This window comes from Microchirus variegatus, assembly GCF_963457635.1.
Source record: "Microchirus variegatus genome assembly, chromosome: 11".
NCBI lineage: Eukaryota > Metazoa > Chordata > Actinopteri > Pleuronectiformes > Soleidae > Microchirus > Microchirus variegatus.
Genome location: NC_139812.1, coordinates 26,024,397 through 26,046,303, shown reverse-complemented (window position 1 = coordinate 26,046,303; position 21,907 = coordinate 26,024,397). Strand labels below are relative to the sequence as shown.

Below are 21,907 nucleotides of genomic sequence, written 5' to 3'. Positions count from 1 at the left end.
GGGTGGAGACTAATTGGTTACTTTCAGTGTGATCCCGCCCACAAGGAACTTCTTGCCTTTGATTGACAGCTATGGCATTTGTAGTCGGATCCGACTCCAAATTAACAACAAACCAGAATAAATTGATAGAAACCCAACGAGAACATAGAAAGGTTTGGGATTCGAACCGTGACCCTTTTTTGCTGCGAGGCAACAATGCTAGCCACTACTCCACCGTGTGACCCCACCTTTTTCTTTAAAAAAAATATATTTATTTAATATTATTTTTTATATTGTTATATTGGTGATATGGTAATATTCATGCTGTGTGTTTCTATCTGTCTATCAGCTGGGTTTATCCTCTGTGGACAGTGACGCGCGCACATCATAACAAGGCCTCTCTCTCTCCTCCTCTTCTCTCTCTCCTCCCTCTCTCTCTCTCCTCCTCCTCCTCTCTGCTCCTCCCCTCCTCATCCTCTCTTATTTATCCTCAGAGTCACACGGCAGCGCTCCGTCCTCCGCCAAGTGATGCTCTTCGGCGGGGCGGCGCGCACTCTCCGGTGGTTATCGCGGAGAGAGGGAGGGAGAGAGGAGAGAGGAAGAGGAGGAAGAGGAGCTCCGGTTTGTTGTTGCTGTTGTTGTTGTTGTTGGCAAACAGGAAAACACTCATCAGCTGAGGAGGAGGAGGAGAAGAGTCGAACATGGGGAATTTAAGTGAGCTCGTGTGAGAGAGCTGGAGGAGGACAGAGAGAGAGGGAGAGTCCCATCCGAGAGGAGGAGGAAGAGGAGGAGGAGGAGGAGGAGGAGGAGAGGGACACGGTCCCGCCGGGACAATGATATAGTTTATATTTGACTCAGTGTGAGGAATTACAATTAAAGGACGACGAGCGGACGAAAACGAGGTGGAGTTGGAGTTTGGTGTTCTCGGTGATGGAATGAGTGCGCACGGCTCCAACTTCAGCCTCGCCATGAATTCGGTGCTGTTCAGCCGCTTCTTCATCCTGCTGCCCTGGGTCCTCATCGTCATCATCATGATCGACATGGACAGCAAAAGGACGATCCGGACTCCGGCGGCGGCTCAGCAGTCGCAGCGGGCGGCGCGGACAGTCGGCGGCGTCGGCGTCGGCGCAGGAGGAGGAGGAGGAGGAGGAGGAGGCGCACCGGGGCTCGGCGTCACCCAGAACGCGACCGCGGCGGTGCCGGTCATCTACGCCATCACTCCGACCTACAAGCGCCCCGTGCAGAAGGCGGAGCTGACCCGGCTGGCGCACGCCTTCCGCCAGGTGCCCCGCTTGCACTGGATCGTGGTGGAGGACTCCGCGACGCGCACGGAGCTGGTGTCGCGCTTCCTGGCGCGCTGCGGCGTGCCGTACACGCACCTGCACGTGTTGACCCCGCGCCGGTTCAAGCGCGTCGGGATGCCGCGCGCCACCGAGCAGAGGAACTGCGCGCTGGTTTGGTTGCGCCAGCACCGGAGCCGGCGCGACAGCGGCGTGGTGTTCTTCGCGGACGACGACAACACGTACAGCCTGGAGCTGTTCGAGGAGGTGAGCGCGATTAAGTCACATTAATCAAACTTTTTATGCAAAAAATGTGCGCATAAAGTGCTTCAAAACTAGTCAGTTATTAAATAAAACGCAAAAAAAAAAAAAAAAATGCAAGTAATGAAGGCTTTTATTGTTCCAGAGGGGAATTAGTCTTTGCCCTGAGAGCACAGAAATTAACAAAACACTTGCTTTACTGGAAATACATCATCAAATAAAGTATTTAATGCGCAATTAAAACAGAAAATGTTCTCTGCGAGGAGTTTCCCTGTGAAAACACAGCAATAAAACGAGCAGTAATGCAATAAAATGTTATTAAAACAAGCAGCGTAAAATATCTTGAAGAGATAATACAGTGGACAAATAAAATGAACAGTGTTTTTTTGCTTTTATGAATATTTAGTGGTGGCAGGGGCGATGCTAGAGTCTGTAGGGGCCCTAGGCAAAAATTCCCAGGGGGCCCTTCCTGAGTTCAAATTTTTTTTTTTTTCAAAATGAATGAAATAACATGGAAGAACCTTGTAATTAAAAAGTATGTGAAAATATAAATGTAAAGAACAATAAAATACTGTAAATAGCTTTTTAAAAAACTATATAAACTTAGTAAAAAAATACATTATACTGTAAAGAACCCAAATTATAAAACAATATAAATATATAGAACAATAAAATACTGTAAATAACTGAAAAAAACATATATAAACTGAGTAAAAAGGTTAAAGTGAGGTGGGGCCCCTTTAGGGGGGGTTTCCTACTTAGATGTCATTGCAAATTGCCCATCGTTTTTTTAAGGGGGACGGGGAGGCGGCTTGTAAAAACGGTAAAAACAGCCCTCAGGCTCCGAGTGTCGGGGGCCCCCTATCGGCTCGGGGGCCCCAAGCAGTTGCCTGCCCTTGCCTGTTCACAAGCTGCGCCCCTGAGCGGTGGTGGAATAAAGCTTTCTGCCTCATGAGGACCAGGTTTTGGTCTCCATGAGGACTACAAGTCATGACCAGTTCAGTGTTCATGCCTGAAAAGAGGTATAATAGACGGTTTACAGACGGCTCATTCTCCCACACCAAAGTCCATGCAGAAAATCCAAACACCAAATGTGTTATTTTGCTAATTCTCTGTGTAAAATCCTTTATTCGGCTTTAACTAAGCGGCACAAACTTACTCGGGATGAGTGAGCGGTTTACAAACTTGAGTTTTCAGCCAGAAAAAAATGTAAATATGGGATATTGTTGCACTCAAGAAAATGTAATCAGTTGAGCCAATTATTTAGTGGCTAAAGGTTTGTTCAGATTCAGGGAAATAGACATTATATTTAGTATATTTATCCACTATTTTATATCAGCTGTATTTTTTTTTTTACCTGCACTCCAAAACCATTATAGTGCTGCACAGGAAGAGTCATTGTTAGCCAATCCCCATACGGGATCATTTCAAAGGAATTCAAACATTAAAATTCAGTGGGTTCCTCTGCACTGATGATGGGATCCCACTGGAACCCCCGAGAAAACCCCCCCGGAGAGGCTCTAGACCTGGTTTCTGGAACAGCCTGTTTCACTTGAAAGGCTGTTATCAAACCGTGGAATTAAAGCAGTGTGTGTTTGTGTGTGTGTGTTCTTGTACTTGCGGCATACTGAGGACCAGTGAGGGTTTTTAACCAACAAAGTGAGGTCATTTTTACGGAGTGAGGACATTTTGGCCGGTCCTCACTTTGTTTTCATTAAAATCACTTCCTTAGGTTGTAAACATGCTATTCTCAATTGGTTTTTGGCAAATATTTTTACAAATTTTGGACGACAGTATAGTATGACGTTTTTTTTGGTCAAATTTTTTTTTAATGTTGGTCGACACAGTATAAGTATGATGTTTTTGTAAAATTTTGGACCAAAAATTTTTGGTCAAATTTTTTTTTTAAATTTTGGTTGACATAGTATAAGTATGACGTTTTTGTAAAATGTTGGACCAAAAATTTTTTGTCAAATTTTTTTTTTTTTTTTGGTCGTCATAGTATAAGTATGATGTTTTTGTAAAATTTTTGACCAAAAATTTAAAAAATCGAAAAAGTTTCCCAGCCCCTTTTGCTCTGGAGCTCCACCTGCAGACATTTTATGGTACTGCACCCAGTAGTTCTTTATTGATGTCATTCATGAAATAGATATTTGTAATTGTGTTGATTTATAAAGTGGAAATGCTGGTCCTCACTTTGTCAGCGACCCAGTCCTCAGTATGCAGCAAGTACAAGAATGTGTGTGTGTGTGTGTGTGTGTGTGGGGGGGGTGTGTGTGTGTGTGTGTGTGTGGACGTTTGGTATGGAAGCAGGACACTAACTGAGAGAGTGGGAGTTGAGCGAGGGATTGCTGAATGAGGGAGAGAGAGAGAGTCGGGATGGATGGCGGTTGTGCCGACCCACTCTCCAGCACAGAATTAATAACAAGGTGTGTGTGTGTGTGTGTGTTTGTGAATTCTTGTGTTGGACATTTTCTGGCATAAATACTGACCGTGTCGGGACCCGTTGTCCTTGTATAAACCTGGTCCAAATGAGGCAGATCCTCATTTCTGAGGAACTGGTTGAGTTTAGGGCCTAGAATGGCATTGAAACGTGGCGCCATGGCTTAGTTGGTTAAAGCGCCTGTCTTGTAAACAGGAGATCCTGGGTTCGAATCCCAGTGGTGCCTCTAGGCCACCCTGTGGCTGGGAGCAAGGGTTCTACCAGTTTAAGTAGGGCTTTAAGTAGGACTCAAGCCTTCTATTCAGAGTTTGGCCCCCTTCTCGAGGCACCAGAATAAAACGGAATGATACGGTCTAGCTCCACCCATGACTGTCAGCTGATTGGGCGACAGAATAAAACATCGTACCCTTTTGACCAGGGTTTCTTCAACGCCCGTAATCTATCCTCATTCAAAGCTCGACACCTTGTTGGGACGACGTCTTCATCCTTAGTTTGCTAGGGAGTCTAGAAAGTCTTGAATCATTGGCAACAGTTTTGCGGACACGAGGCGCCATGGCTTAGTTGGTTAAAGCGCCTGTCTAGTAAACAGGAGATCCTGGGTTCAAATCCCAGTGGTGCCTTTAGGCCACCCTGTGGCCGGGAGCAAGGGATCTTCCAGTTTTCTGTCACTTTAAGTACTTGACAAATTGCTCTCCAGGTGCAGTTATGTGCTGCTCACTGCTCCTGCGTCTAATATATAGTGGAACGGTTTGGCATGTACGTATTCTTTAGGCTTTCCATTAGGAAAAGTACCAAAATAATCAGTCCGTTCTGTTCGATTTTTGGCACCCTTCTCGAGGTTTGGGCGAAAGTTTGCGAATGATCGGCAACACTTCCGTAAAAATAAGGCGCCATGGCTTAGTTGGTTAAAGCTCCTGTCTAGTAAACAGGAGATCCTGGGTTCAAATCCCAGTGGTGCCTTTAGGCTGCTCAGTGCTCCTGCATCTGATATATAGTGGAACGGTTTGGCGCGTACGTGTTCTTTGGGCTTTCCTTTCGGAATAGTACCGAAATAATCAGTCCCTACTGTTCCGTTTTTGTCACCCTTCACAAGGGTTGGGGCGAAAGTAAAAAAAACGTCACTCCCTTGTGACCAGTGTTTCTTCAACGCCCGTAATCTAATCCTCATACAAAGCTTGACCTCACACCACGTATGTACATTCTTCAGCCCTAGTTTGCGGGATCAAGCGTGTGATGAATCATTGAAGACACTTACACAGATAGAGGGCGCCAGGCTTAGTTGGTTAAAGTGCCTGTCTAGTAAACAGGAGATCTTGGGTTCGAATCCCAGTGGTGCCTTTTGGGAAGTCTGTGTCCAGGAGCAAGAGATCAAATTTTTGTAGGAAATCCATGCAAGTCTTTGTCCATTTTTGACACCCTTCTCTTGCACAATTTTACGCTGGTAAAATTGTGCAATACAACCTCGTAATCTGTCCTCATACAAAGCTTGATCGGCGATAATGGCATTGAAACGTGGCGCCATGGCTTAGTTGGTTAAAGTGCCTGTCTAGTAAACAGGAGATCCTGGGTTCAAATCCCAGTGGTGCCTTTTGGACACCCAGTGGCTGGGAGAAAGTGATCAGGCCTTAAAAAGCTTGAATAATTGCTCTCCAGGTTCTCCTGTGTCAGATATATAGTGGAACGGTTCGGCACTAACATATACTTCGTAGGATTAGTACCGAAATAACCGGCTCCTGTTCCATATTTGGTACCCTTCTCGAGGTACCAGAGTAAACCGGAACGATACGGTCTAGCCGTCAGCTGTCAGGAAAAAACGTCACTCCCCTGTGACTATTGTCTCTTCAACGCCCATAATCCGACGTCACGCTACTAACGTACATTGTTTAGCCCGAGTTTGCGTGATCAAGAGCGTGTTTAACAATTAGCAACAGCAATTGGTGCCATGGCTTAGTTGGTTAAAGCGCCTGTCTAGTAAACAGGAGATCCTGGGGTCGAATCCCAGTGGTGCCTTTTGGGAAGTCTGTGTCCAGGAGCAAGAGATCAAATTTTTGTAGGAAATCCATGCAAGTCTTTGTCCATTTTTGACACCCTTCTCTTGCACAATTTTACGCTGGTAAAATTGTGCAATACAACCTCGTAATCTGTCGTGATACAAAGCTTGATCGGCGATAACGGCATTGAAACGTGGCGCCATGGCTTAGTTGGTTAAAGTGCCTGTCTAGTAAACAGGAGATCCTGGGTTCAAATCCCAGTGGTGCCTTTTGGACACCCAGTGGCTGGGAGAAAGTGATCAGGCCTTAAAAAGCTTGAATAATTGCTCTCCAGGTTCTCCTGTGTCAGATATATAGTGGAACGGTTCGGCACTAACATATACTTCGTAGGATTAGTACCGAAATAACCGGCTCCTGTTCCATATTTGGTACCCTTCTCGAGGTACCAGAGTAAACCGGAACGATACGGTCTAGCCGTCAGCTGTCAGGAAAAAACGTCACTCCCGTGTGACTATTGTCTCTTCAACGCCCATAATCCGACGTCACGCTACTAACGTACATTGTTTAGCCCGAGTTTGCGTGATCAAGAGCGTGTTTAACAATTAGCGGCAGCAATTGGTGCCATGGCTTAGTTGGTTAAAGTGCCTGTCTAGTAAACAGGAGATCCTGGGTTCGAATCCCAGTGGTGCCTTTTGGGAAGTCTGTGTCCAGGAGCAAGAGATCAAATTTTTGTAGGAAATCCATGCAAGTCCATCCATCCATCCATCCATTATCTACCGCTTTTTCCTCCACCAGAGGGTCACGGGGGGTGCTGTGCCTATCTCAGCAGACATTGGGCGATAGGCGGGGTACACCCTGGACAGTTCGCCAGTCCATCACAGGGCCACATATAGAGACAAACAACCATTCACTCACACACTCACACCTACGGTCAATTTAGAGTGACCAATTCACCTAATCCCCATATCGCATGTTTTTGGACTGTGGGAGGAAGCCGGAGAACCCGGAGAAAACCCACGCACACACACGGGGAGAACATGCAAACTCCTTGCAGAAAGGCCCTTGTTCCGAAGATGTTCCAAACGGGGCTCGAACCCAGGAACCCGGGTCTTCTTGCTGCAAAGGCAAGAGTGCCAACCACTACACCAACCGTGGGCCCCCATGCAAGTCTTTGTCCATTTTTGACACCCTTCTGTTGCACAATTTTACGCTGGTAAAATTGTGCAATACAACCTCGTAATCTGTCGTGATACAAAGCTTGATCGGCGATAACGGCATTGAAACGTGGCGCCATGGCTTAGTTGGTTAAAGTGCCTGTCTAGTAAACAGGAGATCCTGGGTTCAAATCCCAGTGGTGCCTTTTGGACACCCAGTGGCTGGGAGAAAGTGATCAGGCCTTAAAAAGCTTGAATAATTGCTCTCCAGGTTCTCCTGTGTCAGATATATAGTGGAACGGTTCGGCACTAACATATACTTCGTAGGATTAGTACCGAAATAACCGGCTCCTGTTCCATATTTGGTACCCTTCTCGAGGTACCAGAGTGAACCGGAATTATACGATGTAGCCGTCAGCTGTCAGGAAAAAAACGTCACTCCCGTGTGACTAGTGTCTCTTCAGCGCCCGTAATCCGACGTCACAATACTCACGTACATTGTTTAGCCACAGTTTGCGTGATCTAGAGCGTGTTTCAGGATTAGCGACAGCCACAAAGACAAGTGGCGCCATGGCTTAGTTGGTTAAAGCGCCTGTCTAGTAAACAGGAGATCCTGGGTTCAAATCCCAGTGGTGCCTTTTGGACACCCAGTGGCTGGGAGGAAGGGATCAGACCTTCTGTCCAGAGTTCTTCCAGTTTCAAATACTTGAATGACTACTTGGGATACCAGCGTAAAACTGTACAATACGATCTCGCTCTTTCTGTTTCTTCAGTACCTGTAATCTATCCTCATACAAAGCTTGATAAGCTTCATAATTTGCACTCGTAGGTATCTGCAAAGAGTGTCCGGGCTGGTCTACAAGAGGTGAGGTTCATGGATGTTGTGAGGAAGGACATGAGGACAGTTAGTGTAACAGAAGAGGACACAAGCCAGACGACAAAATGGTGGCAGCAGAGCAGTGGCGCCATGGCTTAGTTGGTTAAAGCGCCTGTCTAGTAAACAGGAGATCCTGGGTTCAAATCCCAGTGGTGCCTTTTATAGTAGGTCTTGTATCCAGAGTTCTGCTGTCAGGGTACCTAACCCTGATCGCTCTGCACTCCAGGTGTGGTGGTGTGTCCGATATATAAAGCCGAGTGTAGCAGAAATGAGGACGTGAAGGTGATGATGAACGTTTCTTGGTTGTGGGGTTTTTTCCCCGCTCATATTGTCACAAATAAAACGAAACGGCGCCACAAATCCATCCGTGAAAAAAAGAAAACACACACAATCTGCAGAAAAACGCCAGACTTCTTTGGTCTTAAACCAAGGTCGACTGCTTTCTCACAGACCTCTGTGTGAGCGCTGCTCTGCCGCCGTATGAAACCGTTTGTCAGAGTGGAAACTTCTCTTCTTGCACAGAATGCAACATTTCCCCTGGTTTGCAGCAAAAATAAAACGGCCGCGCTGCATTTAGATTAATCCCAGAAACTTTTCAGATGTTCAAACGCTGACAAAAAAAAACAAAACACATCGAGCGCCTCGCATCGATCTCAAAGCCGGCAAATGTGATCTGCCAGGGTTAAAGCCTCTTATTGGAAAGCTGACACCTCCAAACGTCTATACATTGTCGTGTTTATGCCATTTGCTGCGTATCTCCTTTCACAGATCATTTGTTGTTTACACTTAAGCCCCGCGCGCTGCCGTCCTTGTGCGCTGGAAGACGTCCAGATAATAAAGAGCGACGCGCTAATGCAGCAGCAGCAGCAGCAGCAGCAGAAGGAAGAAAAACAATCGTCTCACATCCGACAAAAGGCACAAACGCTCGGAAAGAATACACGGCTGATTACAGACTGCTGACTCTGATTAGGGCCATTCATACAGCGCTGGCCCTGAATCAGAATACAAAATACACTGAAGTTGCTCAAATTAGACCCATGAGCACTGAATAATAGCGCAGTAATGTGGAATGAGATTTTTTTTTTATTTTTATTTTTTTTTTTAAAATCATCTTAATTGTGCCATTTGGTGAATAAAAAGAAATTGCTTCCATTTGAACGTCTTCTTCTTAAAAGGAAGCTCCGTATTACGGGTGCAACGATTAGTCAACAATGTCACGTAATTTCTCTCGATAATTTCTTCTCTCTGTGGAGCCGAAACAAAATAGTTTTGTTGTCGTGATTTTGGCGACGGACGCTAACAGCTAAGCTAACAGCCGAGTGCGCGGATTTGTTCGCTACTTGGCCGTCTATGGCGTAGAACACAAAACATGTTCACGTGCTACGTCTTAGATGCTTTAATGTCGTGATTGTATCACTTTTCCGCGTCCTGTACCGATATCGCAAACTTCGCAAACTATATACTGTATATAATTCTTATCCACATTTTGACAGTAGATGCAAAGTATATGATAATATTAGGACAACATTTGGATTGTATTGCATTTTGCATTTTTTCCCTCTTTTTGTATCGTATGGGCTCATCCCTACTGAAGAGGACAGATTAGCTTGTTTGCGTCCGCCATCGTCACGGCAAAACAACATAAAGTCAATGTTGACACGGCAAAGAAACAAGTCCAAAAGACTAGCATTAGCATCAAGAGAGAGGATTCCAGAAATGGAGATATTGGACTGGGAATTAGCCATCGCTTGTAAAACAAAAAGTAAATCTGCTCATTATTATCCGATGAGGAACTGAGGACAGAGAGTTATCCTCGTGATTGTAATGACTGCAGCCTTCAGTATTTTCAGGGTCTCATCATTTCCCTGATCTTGAATCCATCTTAAAAGGCCCAGAATAAGATCATAATTTGACTCCTACGCATCTGCAAAGAGTGTCAGGGCTGATGTCTGCAGCAAAAGTGAAAGGGAAGGTTGACAAGAGGTGAGGTCCATGGATGTTGTGAGGAAGGACATGACGAGAAGATGGTGGCAGAAGAACTGTGGCGCCATGGCTTAGTTGGTTAAAGCGCCTGTCTAGTAAACAGGAGATCCTGGGTTCAAATCCCAGTGGTGCCTTTTGGGCAGACTGTGGCCAAGAGGACGGAATTGGGCCTTGTATCCAGAGGGTTAGTGGTTTACATCTCAGGTGAAACCGTTTGGAGATAAAGATAGAGTCATGGTTCAGATGGTTTGGTCACGTACAGAGGAGGGACAGCGATTTTATTGGACAAAGGATGTTGACGATGGCGCCTACGGTCAGCAAAAGAGGACGACCGCAGAGAACGTTCATGGGTGTTGTGAGGAAGGACATGAGGACAGAAGAGAACTGTGGCGCCATGGCTTAGTTGGTTAAAGCGCCTGTCTAGTAAACAGGAGATCCTGGGTTCAAATCCCAGTGGTGCCTTTTGGGCAGACTATTGCCAAGAGGAATGAATTGAGCCTTGTATCCAGAGGGCTGGCGGTTTGTATCCCAGGACACAGCGAGGGACAGCTCAGGTGAAACCGTTTGGAGATAAAGAGGGTCACGTACAGATGAGCGACTGTGATTTTATTGGACGATTTTATTGGACAAAGGATGTTGGCGATGGCGCCGACGGGCAGGAGCAACAGAGGACGACCGCAGAGAACGTTCATGGAGGTTGTGAAGAAGGACAGTTGATGTAACAGAAGAGGACACAAGCTAGATGACAAGATGGTGGCAGAAGAGCTGTGGCGCCATGGCTTAGTTGGTTAAAGCGCCTGTCTAGTAAACAGGAGATCCTGGGTTCAAATCCCAGTGGTGCCTTTTAGGCAGAGGAAAGAATTGGGCCTTGTTTCCAGAGGGCTGGCTGTTTGAATCCTAGGACACATCCAGGGTCAGTTCAGGTGGAACAATTTGGAGACATTGAAAGATTTTATTGGACAAAGGATGTTGAAGCTGGAGTTGCCGGGCAGGAGGGAAAAAGGACCACAGAGAAGGTTCATGGATGTTGTGAAGGAGGACAGTTGTTGTAACAGAAAAGGACACAAGATGGAGCCAGATGTGGAAGAACAAGACGATGCATCTGCCAAGAACATAGTTTGGCGACAACAGTGGGGAACCGTGGCGCCATGGCTTAGTTGGTTAAAGCGCCTGTCTAGTAAACAGGAGATCCTGGGTTCAAATCCCAGTGGTGCCTTTCGGGCAGGAAGGGGAAGGGTTTAGGCCTTGTATCCAGAGGGTTGGTGGTTTGAATCCCAGGACATGTAGGTTCTCTGACCCCTCAGTGTTGCTCTGTTATATACAATGTTTGGATTGTATCTGAAAGTTTTTCTCTTTTCAACGTCCGATTTAGTCATTTTGCGCAGTATCAGACCGGACCGTACCAGTTCATACCCTAATTCAGGGGTTTACAGCTTTGTGTCCTAGCCTGTCATCACAAAACAACATAAGAGGGTGATTTGGTATTTACCTTAAACAGTCTGATGTGCTTCTAGGCTGTGCCGTTTGATCTAGGTTTGATCGTTTTAGGATGAATCCTTTCAATAAACGAGTTGACCATGAAACTATGTGTTATTTGCAGCCTTTTGTCATTAGAATTCTGGAAATAGTGATTAAATTAAGTTCTTTATTTGAGCTTTGTACAGTTGATCTTCTTTGTGTCTGGCGTGTCAGGGCGGGTGTGGCAACAAAGCCGTGACTGAACGCTCCAGTCAGACGCCCGCTGAGCGACGCCCGAGTCATCAGGAGACAGAAAACAAAAAGATTTTGCACGAGTGGAACTGGTGATTCTTTGCCTTTTTCGGTTGATGTGACAATCAATCCGTGAGTTGTTTCATCTGTAAAATGTCAAGACGTACAAAGAAGACGCCAATCATAACTTTTTCCAGAGCTGTGAAATGAAAGCGTGTTTGTTTTTGTCCGGGCAACGGAGCAAAAAGAGATTTCTCTTACAACAAAAGGAGGTGATGGTAAACGGGATGTTTGCTCCACGAAGTCATTAAATACGGACAATTATTGATTTAATTGAACAAACAGATAAACCAAATCTATGATATCGATGATCGGTATTTGATTTTTGTGTCCGAAGAGTTCAAACACTTCAAAAAATTAATATATTCAATAGCCACCAGGGGGCGACGCCACTGGTTGCTGCTAAAAATAAGTCAATTTGAATGGACATTAATGCGGAAAATGAGTGTCTGCAGTTGATTTATACAGGTCTTGAAAGCGTTAGAAAGTATGGAATTTTTACAGCTGTTTTCCAGACCTTGAAATGTAGTGAAATTAGTTAGCAGACCTAGCTACAATGCTAACTTTAACACCCAAGTATCCGACTTTTTTAGGAATTCTAGGAGGTGGAACTCGCGAAACTCCATATAAGAAGTCATTTCTCGTTTCCTGATTCCGAGCCAACTGGCACCGCACTATAATTGACATGATGGCCTAATTCCTTGGTTCTCAAACTAAGGTACGTGTACCACCGGTGGTACGCGAGCTTCGTCTGCTGGTCTGTTTATTAACCTAAAAGAGAAGCATCTTTTTCCAGTCAGTCGCCGTGGAAACACACCATGCCTTAATGTGCGTTAACGTCATTAACGCGCTAACGTGCCCAGCACTAGTTTTTACGAATAAATATGCCATGAAATTAGTTCGCAGACCTAGCTATAATGCTAACTTTAACACCCAAGAATCCGACTTTTTAGGAATTCTAGGAAGTGGAACTCGCTAAACCCCGTATACGACGTAATTTCGAGTTTCCTGTTCTTAGGCAACTGGCACCGCACTACAATTGACGTGATGGCCCGATTCCTTGGTTCTCAAACTGTGGGTGCGTGTACCACCAGCGGTACGCGAGCTTCGTCTGCTGGTACTTGGAGTAAAATCGCCATAAATGATGTCGTACTGTTGATACCAGGGTATGTGACCGGAGCGGAGCTGAGGCATTTTGACAAGCAGAGATGGACGCCAAATACAAAATGGCCGACTTGTTGACCTGTTGAGTTGAGGTCATGGGTTCAATTTACTATTTTGTTCGTTCTTAGGCTATTACAAGTGCCCTCCAAGTTTCGGGAAATTCGGTGCAACTTAATCCTGTTTCGTTTGAAAACAAAACGATTTAGAACGCGCGGAGGTGACGATTCTTTGGTCTGAGCCTTGGTTGCAGATCTCGCGACCACTCGAGTGCCGGAGCGTCGCCGCCGCCAACGCAGGCTCGCCGTTTGGGTTCCGGCGGCTTTCAGTGCAAAGAGCATCTGTTTGATTTGTTAATAGCACACTGTCTTCCTTCTGTCCTCCTGCCTATTTCATTATCCGGCTCCTCTGTGCAGGTAATGGCCTGTCATGGAGAGATAATAGGCTGTCATAGAGCAGTAATAACCTGCAGAAACTGTCCGCAGGCTCCCGACTGATGGCGGCGACTGCGCTTATGGTGGCTGGCAGCTTCAAATTACACACCCCCCCCGCCCCCCCCTCCCCTATATCACCTCGCCCGGAACGACTGCGGTAACATTCAAGAAGCTGGAATGATTATTCTGCCTTGACCTCTTGTGATAATAGTTCAAATGAAAAAAAAAAAAGACAGCAGTGGTTTTTTAAAGATATGGGTTCAGAGTTGATAAAAATCTATTCAAATTGTGCCGTGGCAAGAATAATCCCACTGTCCAGACTTTACATAGACGTCTGTGACCTTAAATGCTGCAGAAAACTCATTTCGGAAGAACAGGTTGAGTTTATTGCTGGTTTAAGTTTAGGATTAGGCATTATTAACTGGCTGTGGTTACAGTTAGGCTAACGCTAACGTTTAGGCCTGAGGTCTCAAAGTCAAACGACCTAAGGGTCACTGAGAGTCCCTTAGGTCGTTGAAGAGAAATTGTCAGTAGGTCGCGAGTCATATGAACGTAAATGTGATCATTTGTGATGATATTTCATCAAATTTCCAACTGAAAGTGTTTGTTTTTGAATGAAAACAAACAAAATGAACCTGTAAATTTAAAAAAAAGAGACAGAAATAACTCCTTTTAACTTGTAGGGTCCGGATGAAGTTGATCGCAAGTAAGGCCACGGGCCGTGAGTTTGACACCTCTGGGTTCGGCTATTCAAATAAATACGTGCCAATGTTTTTGTGTGTGTATGTGTGTGTGTGTGTGTGTGTTATTCATTCTTTCAGGCGGCGTGCAGTGTTTACAGACCCGAGAAAACACTGCAGCCATTAAATATTCATAAAAGTACATCTTAAAACCTACGTTTTTAGCATTTCTTAGTCCACGGTATTGTTTCTGCAAGTACTCGTTGTTTATTTTTATTGCTGTATATTCAACGCGGCTCTGTGCACTTCATCGTACACTGACACTCGTGTATTTTGCCCTAAAAAGCAAATAACAATAAAATAGTCATCTTTTAAGTTAATGTTCCTCATATTTTGGCCTAAAGCAGTGTTTTTTTTTTTTTTTACACCAAATATCACATGAGAAAAAAAAATGCGATATTGGCATAGAGCTCGGACACATTTGTTGCATCAGGGCTCTATAGCGCCCCCCCTGAGGGCGAAACACCAAAATTAAGTTGCACCGAATTTCACAAAACTTGGCGGGCACTTGTAATAGCCTAAGACGAACAAAAAAGTCAATTGAGCCCACGGCCTCAACTCAACAGGAAGTCGGCCATTTTGAATTTGGCGTCCATCTCGGCGATTATCTCGGTTTTATTTTCTACGCACTCAGCTCCGCTCCGATCACATACCCTGGTAAAAACAGTACGACATAATTTATGATGATTTTCCTCCAAGTACCAGCAGACGAATCTCGTGTACCACTAGTGGTACACGTACCCACAGTTTGAGAACCAAGGAATTAGGCCATCACGTCAATTATAGTGCAGTGCCAGTTACCTAAGAATCAGGAAACTAGAAATTATACGTCGTATATGGAGTTTAGCGAGTTCCATTTCCTAGAATTGCTAAAAAAGTCGGATTCTTGGGGGTTAAAGTTAGCATTATAGCTAGGTTTGCGAACTAATTTCATGCCCTATTAGTTCGTAAAAAAACTAGCGCTGGGCACGTTAGTGCGTTAATGACGTTAGGGGCGTCAACGTTAACGCACATTAAGTAAGGCGTGACGTGTTTCCATGACGACTGACCGGAAAAAAGACGCTGCTCTTTCCGGTTAATAAACAGACCGCTCCAGTTCCACTGTAGGCGTGCTAACCGGCGCTAAAGGAGCTAACGGAGCTAACTGGTAAACGGTGCCTGGACTCGTTAACATGATGCCACGCGTGACTTTTTCCAGTCAGTCGTTATGGAAACGCATCGTGCAAATAACGTGCGTTAATGTTAGCTAACGCGTTGTTAGCGCTAGTTAAAACATCAAAGCTGCAACCAGTAAGATAGTTCTGTGTGTACAACCGATTAAAGATTAAATTGGACTCAAAAACGGATAGTTTTGCTTTGAATAAAGAGTAAAAATGACAGCTTTAAATTGAGAACACTGAACATTTTTGTCGTTTTGTTCCAGAAATGTGATCCCAGTGATTTGGTTGATTTTATTAGTTATAAAGCATAGTTTTAGTCGAGTAAAACGTGTTGAAAAACTTAAAAAAACATAAATATTCAGTGTTTATCGCTTTATTGTTCCTCCTCTCTGTCACTCTGGGATACAGACCGTGCATATCTGACCCGCTGTTGTCTAATTAACACTCGTGGAATTCCTGCTGGAACAGAAATAAGAGCTGTGGTTTTTCGAGCTCCTGGTTGTTGATTACGCGAGAGCGGCTGCTCTGCGCCGATGAAGTGGGCGACGGGCGACCGCGGAGTAATGAGGATAATGTGTAACAAACACCCTCGACTGCTTTGTTCTCGTATGAAAAAAAAGAACATTTGACCGTGGCAAATGTTTAACAAGCCTCCTCACATTCTCCGGCGGCGGAGAAATCAGGTGGAAAGGCATTTGGCATCGAGACGCGTGTTAAAGAGGCTCGTTCTCTGTTTCCACCCGATTGTCAGATCTCACTTTGACGGCGGTTTATTATGCGTGCGACGCGTTAACGGCCGAGTAACTTCCTGAGCACTCGACGGTGTCAGAAAACACAAGAATGTTCATTTAACGCCTCACATGCACCGCTGCCATAATTGTCCCTGAACACACCACACACACACACACTTTCATCGTGTTAGCGCCTACTTTTCCTTGCACCAAAGTCCATAGAGAAAATGTGCAATTTTACGTCTTTTTTCAAAATGTGTTCCCAAAAAGAAATCTTTTTTTGTTTTTTTCTTCCAAAAAATTTGTTTTAAATGTTTTTTTCCAAAAATGTTTTTTTTTTCAACAATTTTTTTTTTCAAATTCTTTTTTCCCCAAAAAATTGTTTTCAATTTTTTTTCCCCAAAAAATTGTTTTCAATTTCTTTTCCCAAAAAATTTGTTTTCAATTTTTTTCCCCAAAAAAATTTGTTTACAATTTTGTTTCCAAAGAAAATTGTTTTCAATTTTTTTCCCAAAATTTTTTTTCAAATAAATTTTTTCCAAAATCTTTTTTTTCTCTAAACCATTTTTTTTCAGAAAAAAATTTATTCTGCTCAGAAAATTTTTTTTTTCTCAAAAAATTTTTTTTTTCTCAAAAATTTCTTTTTTTCTCAAAAATTTCTTTTTTCTCAAAAGCATTTCTTTCCCCAAAAATGTATAAAAGTCATCCTTTTAGTATGTCGTTCATATCAACCAGTAGAGTCGCCCCCTGGTGTTTTACAGATTCTTCCATCCTCACACGTGGTAATGCTTTACATCTATTTTTAGAAACAGGTTCTTGATCATTTTTATTTTTTCATGACCACAGGGTTTTTTCTCCATGTGAATGTAGATTAATTAAAAAAAGGCCATATTATTGATGCATATGTCCTCCATATGGACATGCTCTGATGTGATAATAGAAACAGAATCCTGAAGGCTTCTGGCCCCTAATATCTTGTCCTTTTGCATGTGAACACGCAGAATATTTTACATGACTCCAGTGTTACACTGTGGTGCGTTTTACCCTGTTTTTTAGTGAAACAGCGCCTCAAGACGTCCAGAACAGCTGTGTAGACGTGCGTTTTTTGCAGCACACGTTTCATTCTGAAGCAGATAATAAAACAGGTTCAGCGTAAATCAGTTCCAGTTTAGCATAAATGTGTCCGAACCGCTGTTAGAAAACACGCCGGGGCAACAAAGGAGGTTCGAGCAGAGGGAGAATCTGTGCAGCGGAGCTGTCAAAGCAGACGAACGAGCAGAGAAGTGAAGCGTAACGCCGTCTTTTACATATACACTGGCTGCTTAAAGCCCTTCGACCTCTCTCCGTCTCCTTCCTCCCTCTCTCCTCGCGTCCTACATCCTCCCACGATCGTTCTCCGTCGGCAAAGTTCGTCTCCTTTCTGCTTCGCTTCACTGACATCACTCCCCCCACCTCGCTTCTCCCGCTACACTATGTAATTATGATAATTGCTCGTAGGGGTTTGAGGAAATTGAATTGCCTATTTCTCTGTGCTTCCTTTTTTTATTTCATCAGTTTTTCTCTCTCTCTGCGTCGCCTCCTCTTTCGTCAAAACCCCACAGCAATGAAGTCAGCGAGTGATCGAGTGTCCTTAATGTGTGCGAGTATACAAGTTTAGCAGTTATTGACGTAGAAAAAGAGAGGATATCGTCCACATCAGGCTCGAACGGCTGCTGGTGTAGGGGTGAAAGGCGGGTCAAACTCCCCACAGAACGGCTTGGACTGGGTCTAATGCCGTCAAAATACATTGACCCATCGGCACGAAACTTCATGCGTGACACAAGAGACTGACCCTGAACTAAAAAGTTATCCAAAAAAAATAAAATATTTTTTGAACTAAAAAGTTATCCAAAAAAAAAATATATTTTTTTTGAAAAAAAAAAAAAAAAAAAAAATTTTAAATGTCAATTTTTTTCCAAAATAAAATTAAAATATTGAAAATTTAAAAAAATAAAGATTTTTTTTCAAAAAAATATTTTTCTCAAAATGTTATTTTTCTCAAAACAATTAATTTTTCTCCCCAAATTTTTTTTTTCCTCAAAAGTATTTTTTTGTTCAAACGTGTAAAAGTGACACAAGAGACTGACCCTGAACTCGTCTACGGACAAACTTGACCCAACAGGAAGTCGGCCATTTTCCATTTAGCCGACATTTGGCCGCGAAACAAGAAATGCCCTCGTAGTCGCGTCTTGCTTGAGCATATAAAGCAGATACTGCACTCATAGTTTACATCATTAGTCGGTTTGATGCCAGGAAGTTGCTGAAAAAATGGAAACAAGGCTCTGCACAAAGTCTAAATTTGCGTCTTCGCCAGTCGAGACGTTTTTGAGACAGGTGCTGAGGCTTTTTATGCAAAGTATGGTTCGGCGTTTCTGACGTTTGACAAAGATCTCGTCCACACGGAAACAGTTTTCCTTCTTAACTCAGAAATGTCTAAACACAAGAAAACAACGTAAAAAAAAACCCACAATTAACATCAACAATCAACAAAATGAGTTTAAAATGAGCAAAACACGACCAGGTAAACACGCGTGTCTTCCAGTCAGTCGTTCATGATAGACCAAACTATTACATCTGTCGAAAAATAATAATCGACAGATTAAACGGTTGTGAAAAAAATCGTTAGTTGCAGCTCTACTGCAGGGCCACCGTAGTTCCATGAGCAGTAGAGCACTCTCTCGCTGTGCACAGTGAGCGATTAACTCACTACTACGCTGTTCTCACATAACCTTTATCTTTAACTGTGAACACACACACACACACACACACACACTCTAAAGACCTGATATCTCAGCTGCCTTTTTTTCCTCCCCGACGTCAACGACCCATCGACTCACATCGTCGCTGATAAATGAAGATCAGAGCCGCAGTGACAGTGAACAGCGGACGTTTCGCCTGAGTCACACTTTCACTCGGAACCTAAAATAGTCGCCGCCGTGACTGCGGTGAAGCAGCAGAGTTCAATTATTCAGAAAAAAAAGAAAAGGTCTGAGAATGTGTGGCCTCGCTGCAGCTGAATCAAACCACTCTGCCATGCTAGCGTCAGCTGAACCCCCCCCCCACCCCCCCCACTCCACAATCCCCATAGTCAGCTTTTCAGGAATGAAGACGAGGAGGACGGGGGGGGTGAGGAAGGCAGAGCTTAATTCTACTGATTGCTTGTTATGCAACAAACTCTAAATGGGTTTCTCCAAATAGAACAGAGCCAACACAGGCAGCGGTGAGCGAGCAGCTGAGTAATGGACATTAATGAACCGCACTTTAGTTTTTACAAGGTTACTCGGTTTTATTAAAAATGAAAAACGTTCCCTCTTTTTATTCTTTGCAAGTTTTGGCTCCTGTTCGCCCTGAAAAACGCCGCGGCGGCGCTCATCGTACGATCTGGCGATTACTGTAAATGACTTCATGGCTGACTCAGATCATCAGAGTCTGAGATGAAGAGGGCCTCACTCCTCAAATCTGACTTTTTGAACCTTACCCCCAAAAAACACTGGTCTCTGAAATCAGAATATAAACAGACTGTACATGTAAATATGCAAGATTATAGGCAAACGGCTCATTTCCATCTTTAGTCCCTTCTGCAGGTTGATGCAGCATAGTAAAATCATTAAAAACAACAGTAACAACAAATAGAACAGTTAGCCTTCATGGCTAGAAATGTATGAGTAAGTAAATTAGTTAATAGCTAGTTTTGTGCTGAGAAACGCGCAAAAAAACCCACAACTGTGGATGAAAGTCATAGCTGAGAAGACAGAATCATTGAAACTTGGCTTGTACAAGTTACGGTTTCTCAACAAGGATGGACGGATGTCTACGGTGCCGTCGTAAAAATACGTACTCCGAAACCGTAGGGGGAGCTCCGTAGAGAAAAAGCTGAAGAAAAAAAAAGCCAGACTTGCAAAGTTACGCTTTAAAAACCCAGTGTTTAAAAGATGCAGCCTCTGGGCCCAACGCAACGTCTGAAGTAAAAACCGTATGGTCCAGCAGAGGGCGCAGTAAGCACAACACTAGATCTACTAGATTTCTATCTGTTAAAAATAGCGCTGGGTAAATTAGCGCATTTACCCAGCGCTATTTGTATCGCTGCTCTTTTCCTTTGATAAACAGACTGCTCCAGTTCCACTGTAGGCACGCTAACGGGCGCTAAAAGGAGCTAATGCAGCTAACGGAGCTAACTGGTAAACGGTGCCTGGACTCCGGCGCGTAAACATGACGCCACGCGTGTCTTCCAGTCAGTCGTTATGGAAATGCATCATGCGCTAACGTGCATTAACGTTGACGCCGCTAACAGCTGTTAACGCGCTAACGTACACAGGTACGCTGGTTATTTGTAAGCGCTGCTCTTTTCGTTTGACGAACGGACCAACGGGGCGCTAAAGAAGCTAACGCAGCTAACTGGTTAACGGTGCCTGGACTCCGGCGCGTAAACATGACGCCACGCGTGTCTTCCAGTCAGTCGTTATGGAAACGCATCATGCGCTAACGTGCGTTAACATTGACGCTTCTAACCGCTGTTAACGCACTAACCCTACGTGTTATTTCTAGCGCTGCTAACGCTGCCTGGACTCCGGTGCCGCGGCACGTAAAACAGTTTCCATGACGTTGACGCCGCTAACGCCGTTAAGAACAATTGAGGAACCAAGCTGTTGAACCAAGTCTTCAGAGATCAGCCCAAACTTTATTTACGTTTAAAACGAGAGAGAGTGTTCTTACGTAATCACACGCTCACACCTCCATCTGTTTAATACATTCCCCCCCCCCCTCTCTCGTAAACCATAATAAATCTTTCAATATGTGCACACACACATCACGCGTCATTGAATCACACTTTCATCGCCCCTCTCCGTCCCCGGCAGCAGCCTCGCTAATTTGATTCATTCATTTTCTTTTCCGCAGCTTCGTTTCTTCCCTCCCTTTTTCTTCGACGACTCCTGCGTCCGTCATGCATATTGATGAGGCGGCTCGTTGATGAAAAACACGCTTGATTAAAATCACAAACCCACGACGACCCAGCAGACGCCGACGCCGCCGCCGCCGCTGGTCCCAGCGCGCAAACAAACGCCGCAACAGGAAACTAAGGGGGGGTGGAGGGGACATCCATAATGGATGTGGTGGACTTCATCATTAAGAGTCGCCGCGTGTTCACTTCTCACCTACATATTTGCCCAGAAAGGAGTCAGAGTTGATTACTCGACTGAGCCGTGGAGATGGAGGGAGTCCTGGCTGGGAATTTTTTTCACTCCCTCCAGCTTCTTTCTTTTGTTTACGCGTAAAACAGCACACGTTTACCGTTTACGCGCCGCCGCCGTAATTTGTCAGGACTTACAGGTTCGCGGTGCGCTCAGCTGCATCTGAAAATATATATTTTTTTTTCCACGAGCGGCAAAGATGAATGATTTGTGATCTCTGCGGTGCGTTGAGTCCACCCTCCGGCAAACATATCCATAATAATAATGAGACGGGAGCTTTCTTTACGCGCGACAGTGTCCGCTACCGCCGCCGCTGCCGGAGGCGACCGAATAAACGAACCGAACTGATGTACGACAGCAGAAGACGTCGACCATCGCTCACGGAACGTTCTGTTCCGACAAGTCTGTCTCAAATTACGTCACGTTTTCTGCCGTAGTTCGCAAGAACCTCGGGCTGCAAACATCTCTGGCGGGGGGTTCGAATCCCACCGCTGACAAAATAATAACTTTATGACCAAGAGGGAAGGAATTGGCCATTGGTTCAATTCCCAAGAAGAGTCAACCCAACTGTATTTCTCAAAGTACGTCACAAGAATCTAGGGCTGCAACCTCATCAATCAACTATTTTGACTATTTTCGGCTTCTTAAATGTGAATATTTTCCGGTTTCTTTGCTCCATAAAACAAAGAAATCATTGAAACTGAATATTTTTAGT

The 21,907-nt window shown here is 44.5% G+C and overlaps 1 protein-coding gene across 1 annotated transcript in view; it reads left to right on the top strand.

The window, feature by feature from the left end:
• Positions 1-947: 947 nt before the first annotated feature.
• b3gat2 (beta-1,3-glucuronyltransferase 2 (glucuronosyltransferase S)) overlaps positions 948-21,907 on the top strand; it is a gene marked incomplete at both ends in the record, with an annotated part of 57,936 nt that continues 36,976 nt past the window's right edge. The window contains one exon of the mRNA XM_083898045.1: positions 948-1,526. Within this exon, the coding sequence (XP_083754171.1) occupies positions 948-1,526 (579 nt within the window). The remainder of the gene's footprint in view (positions 1,527-21,907) is intronic.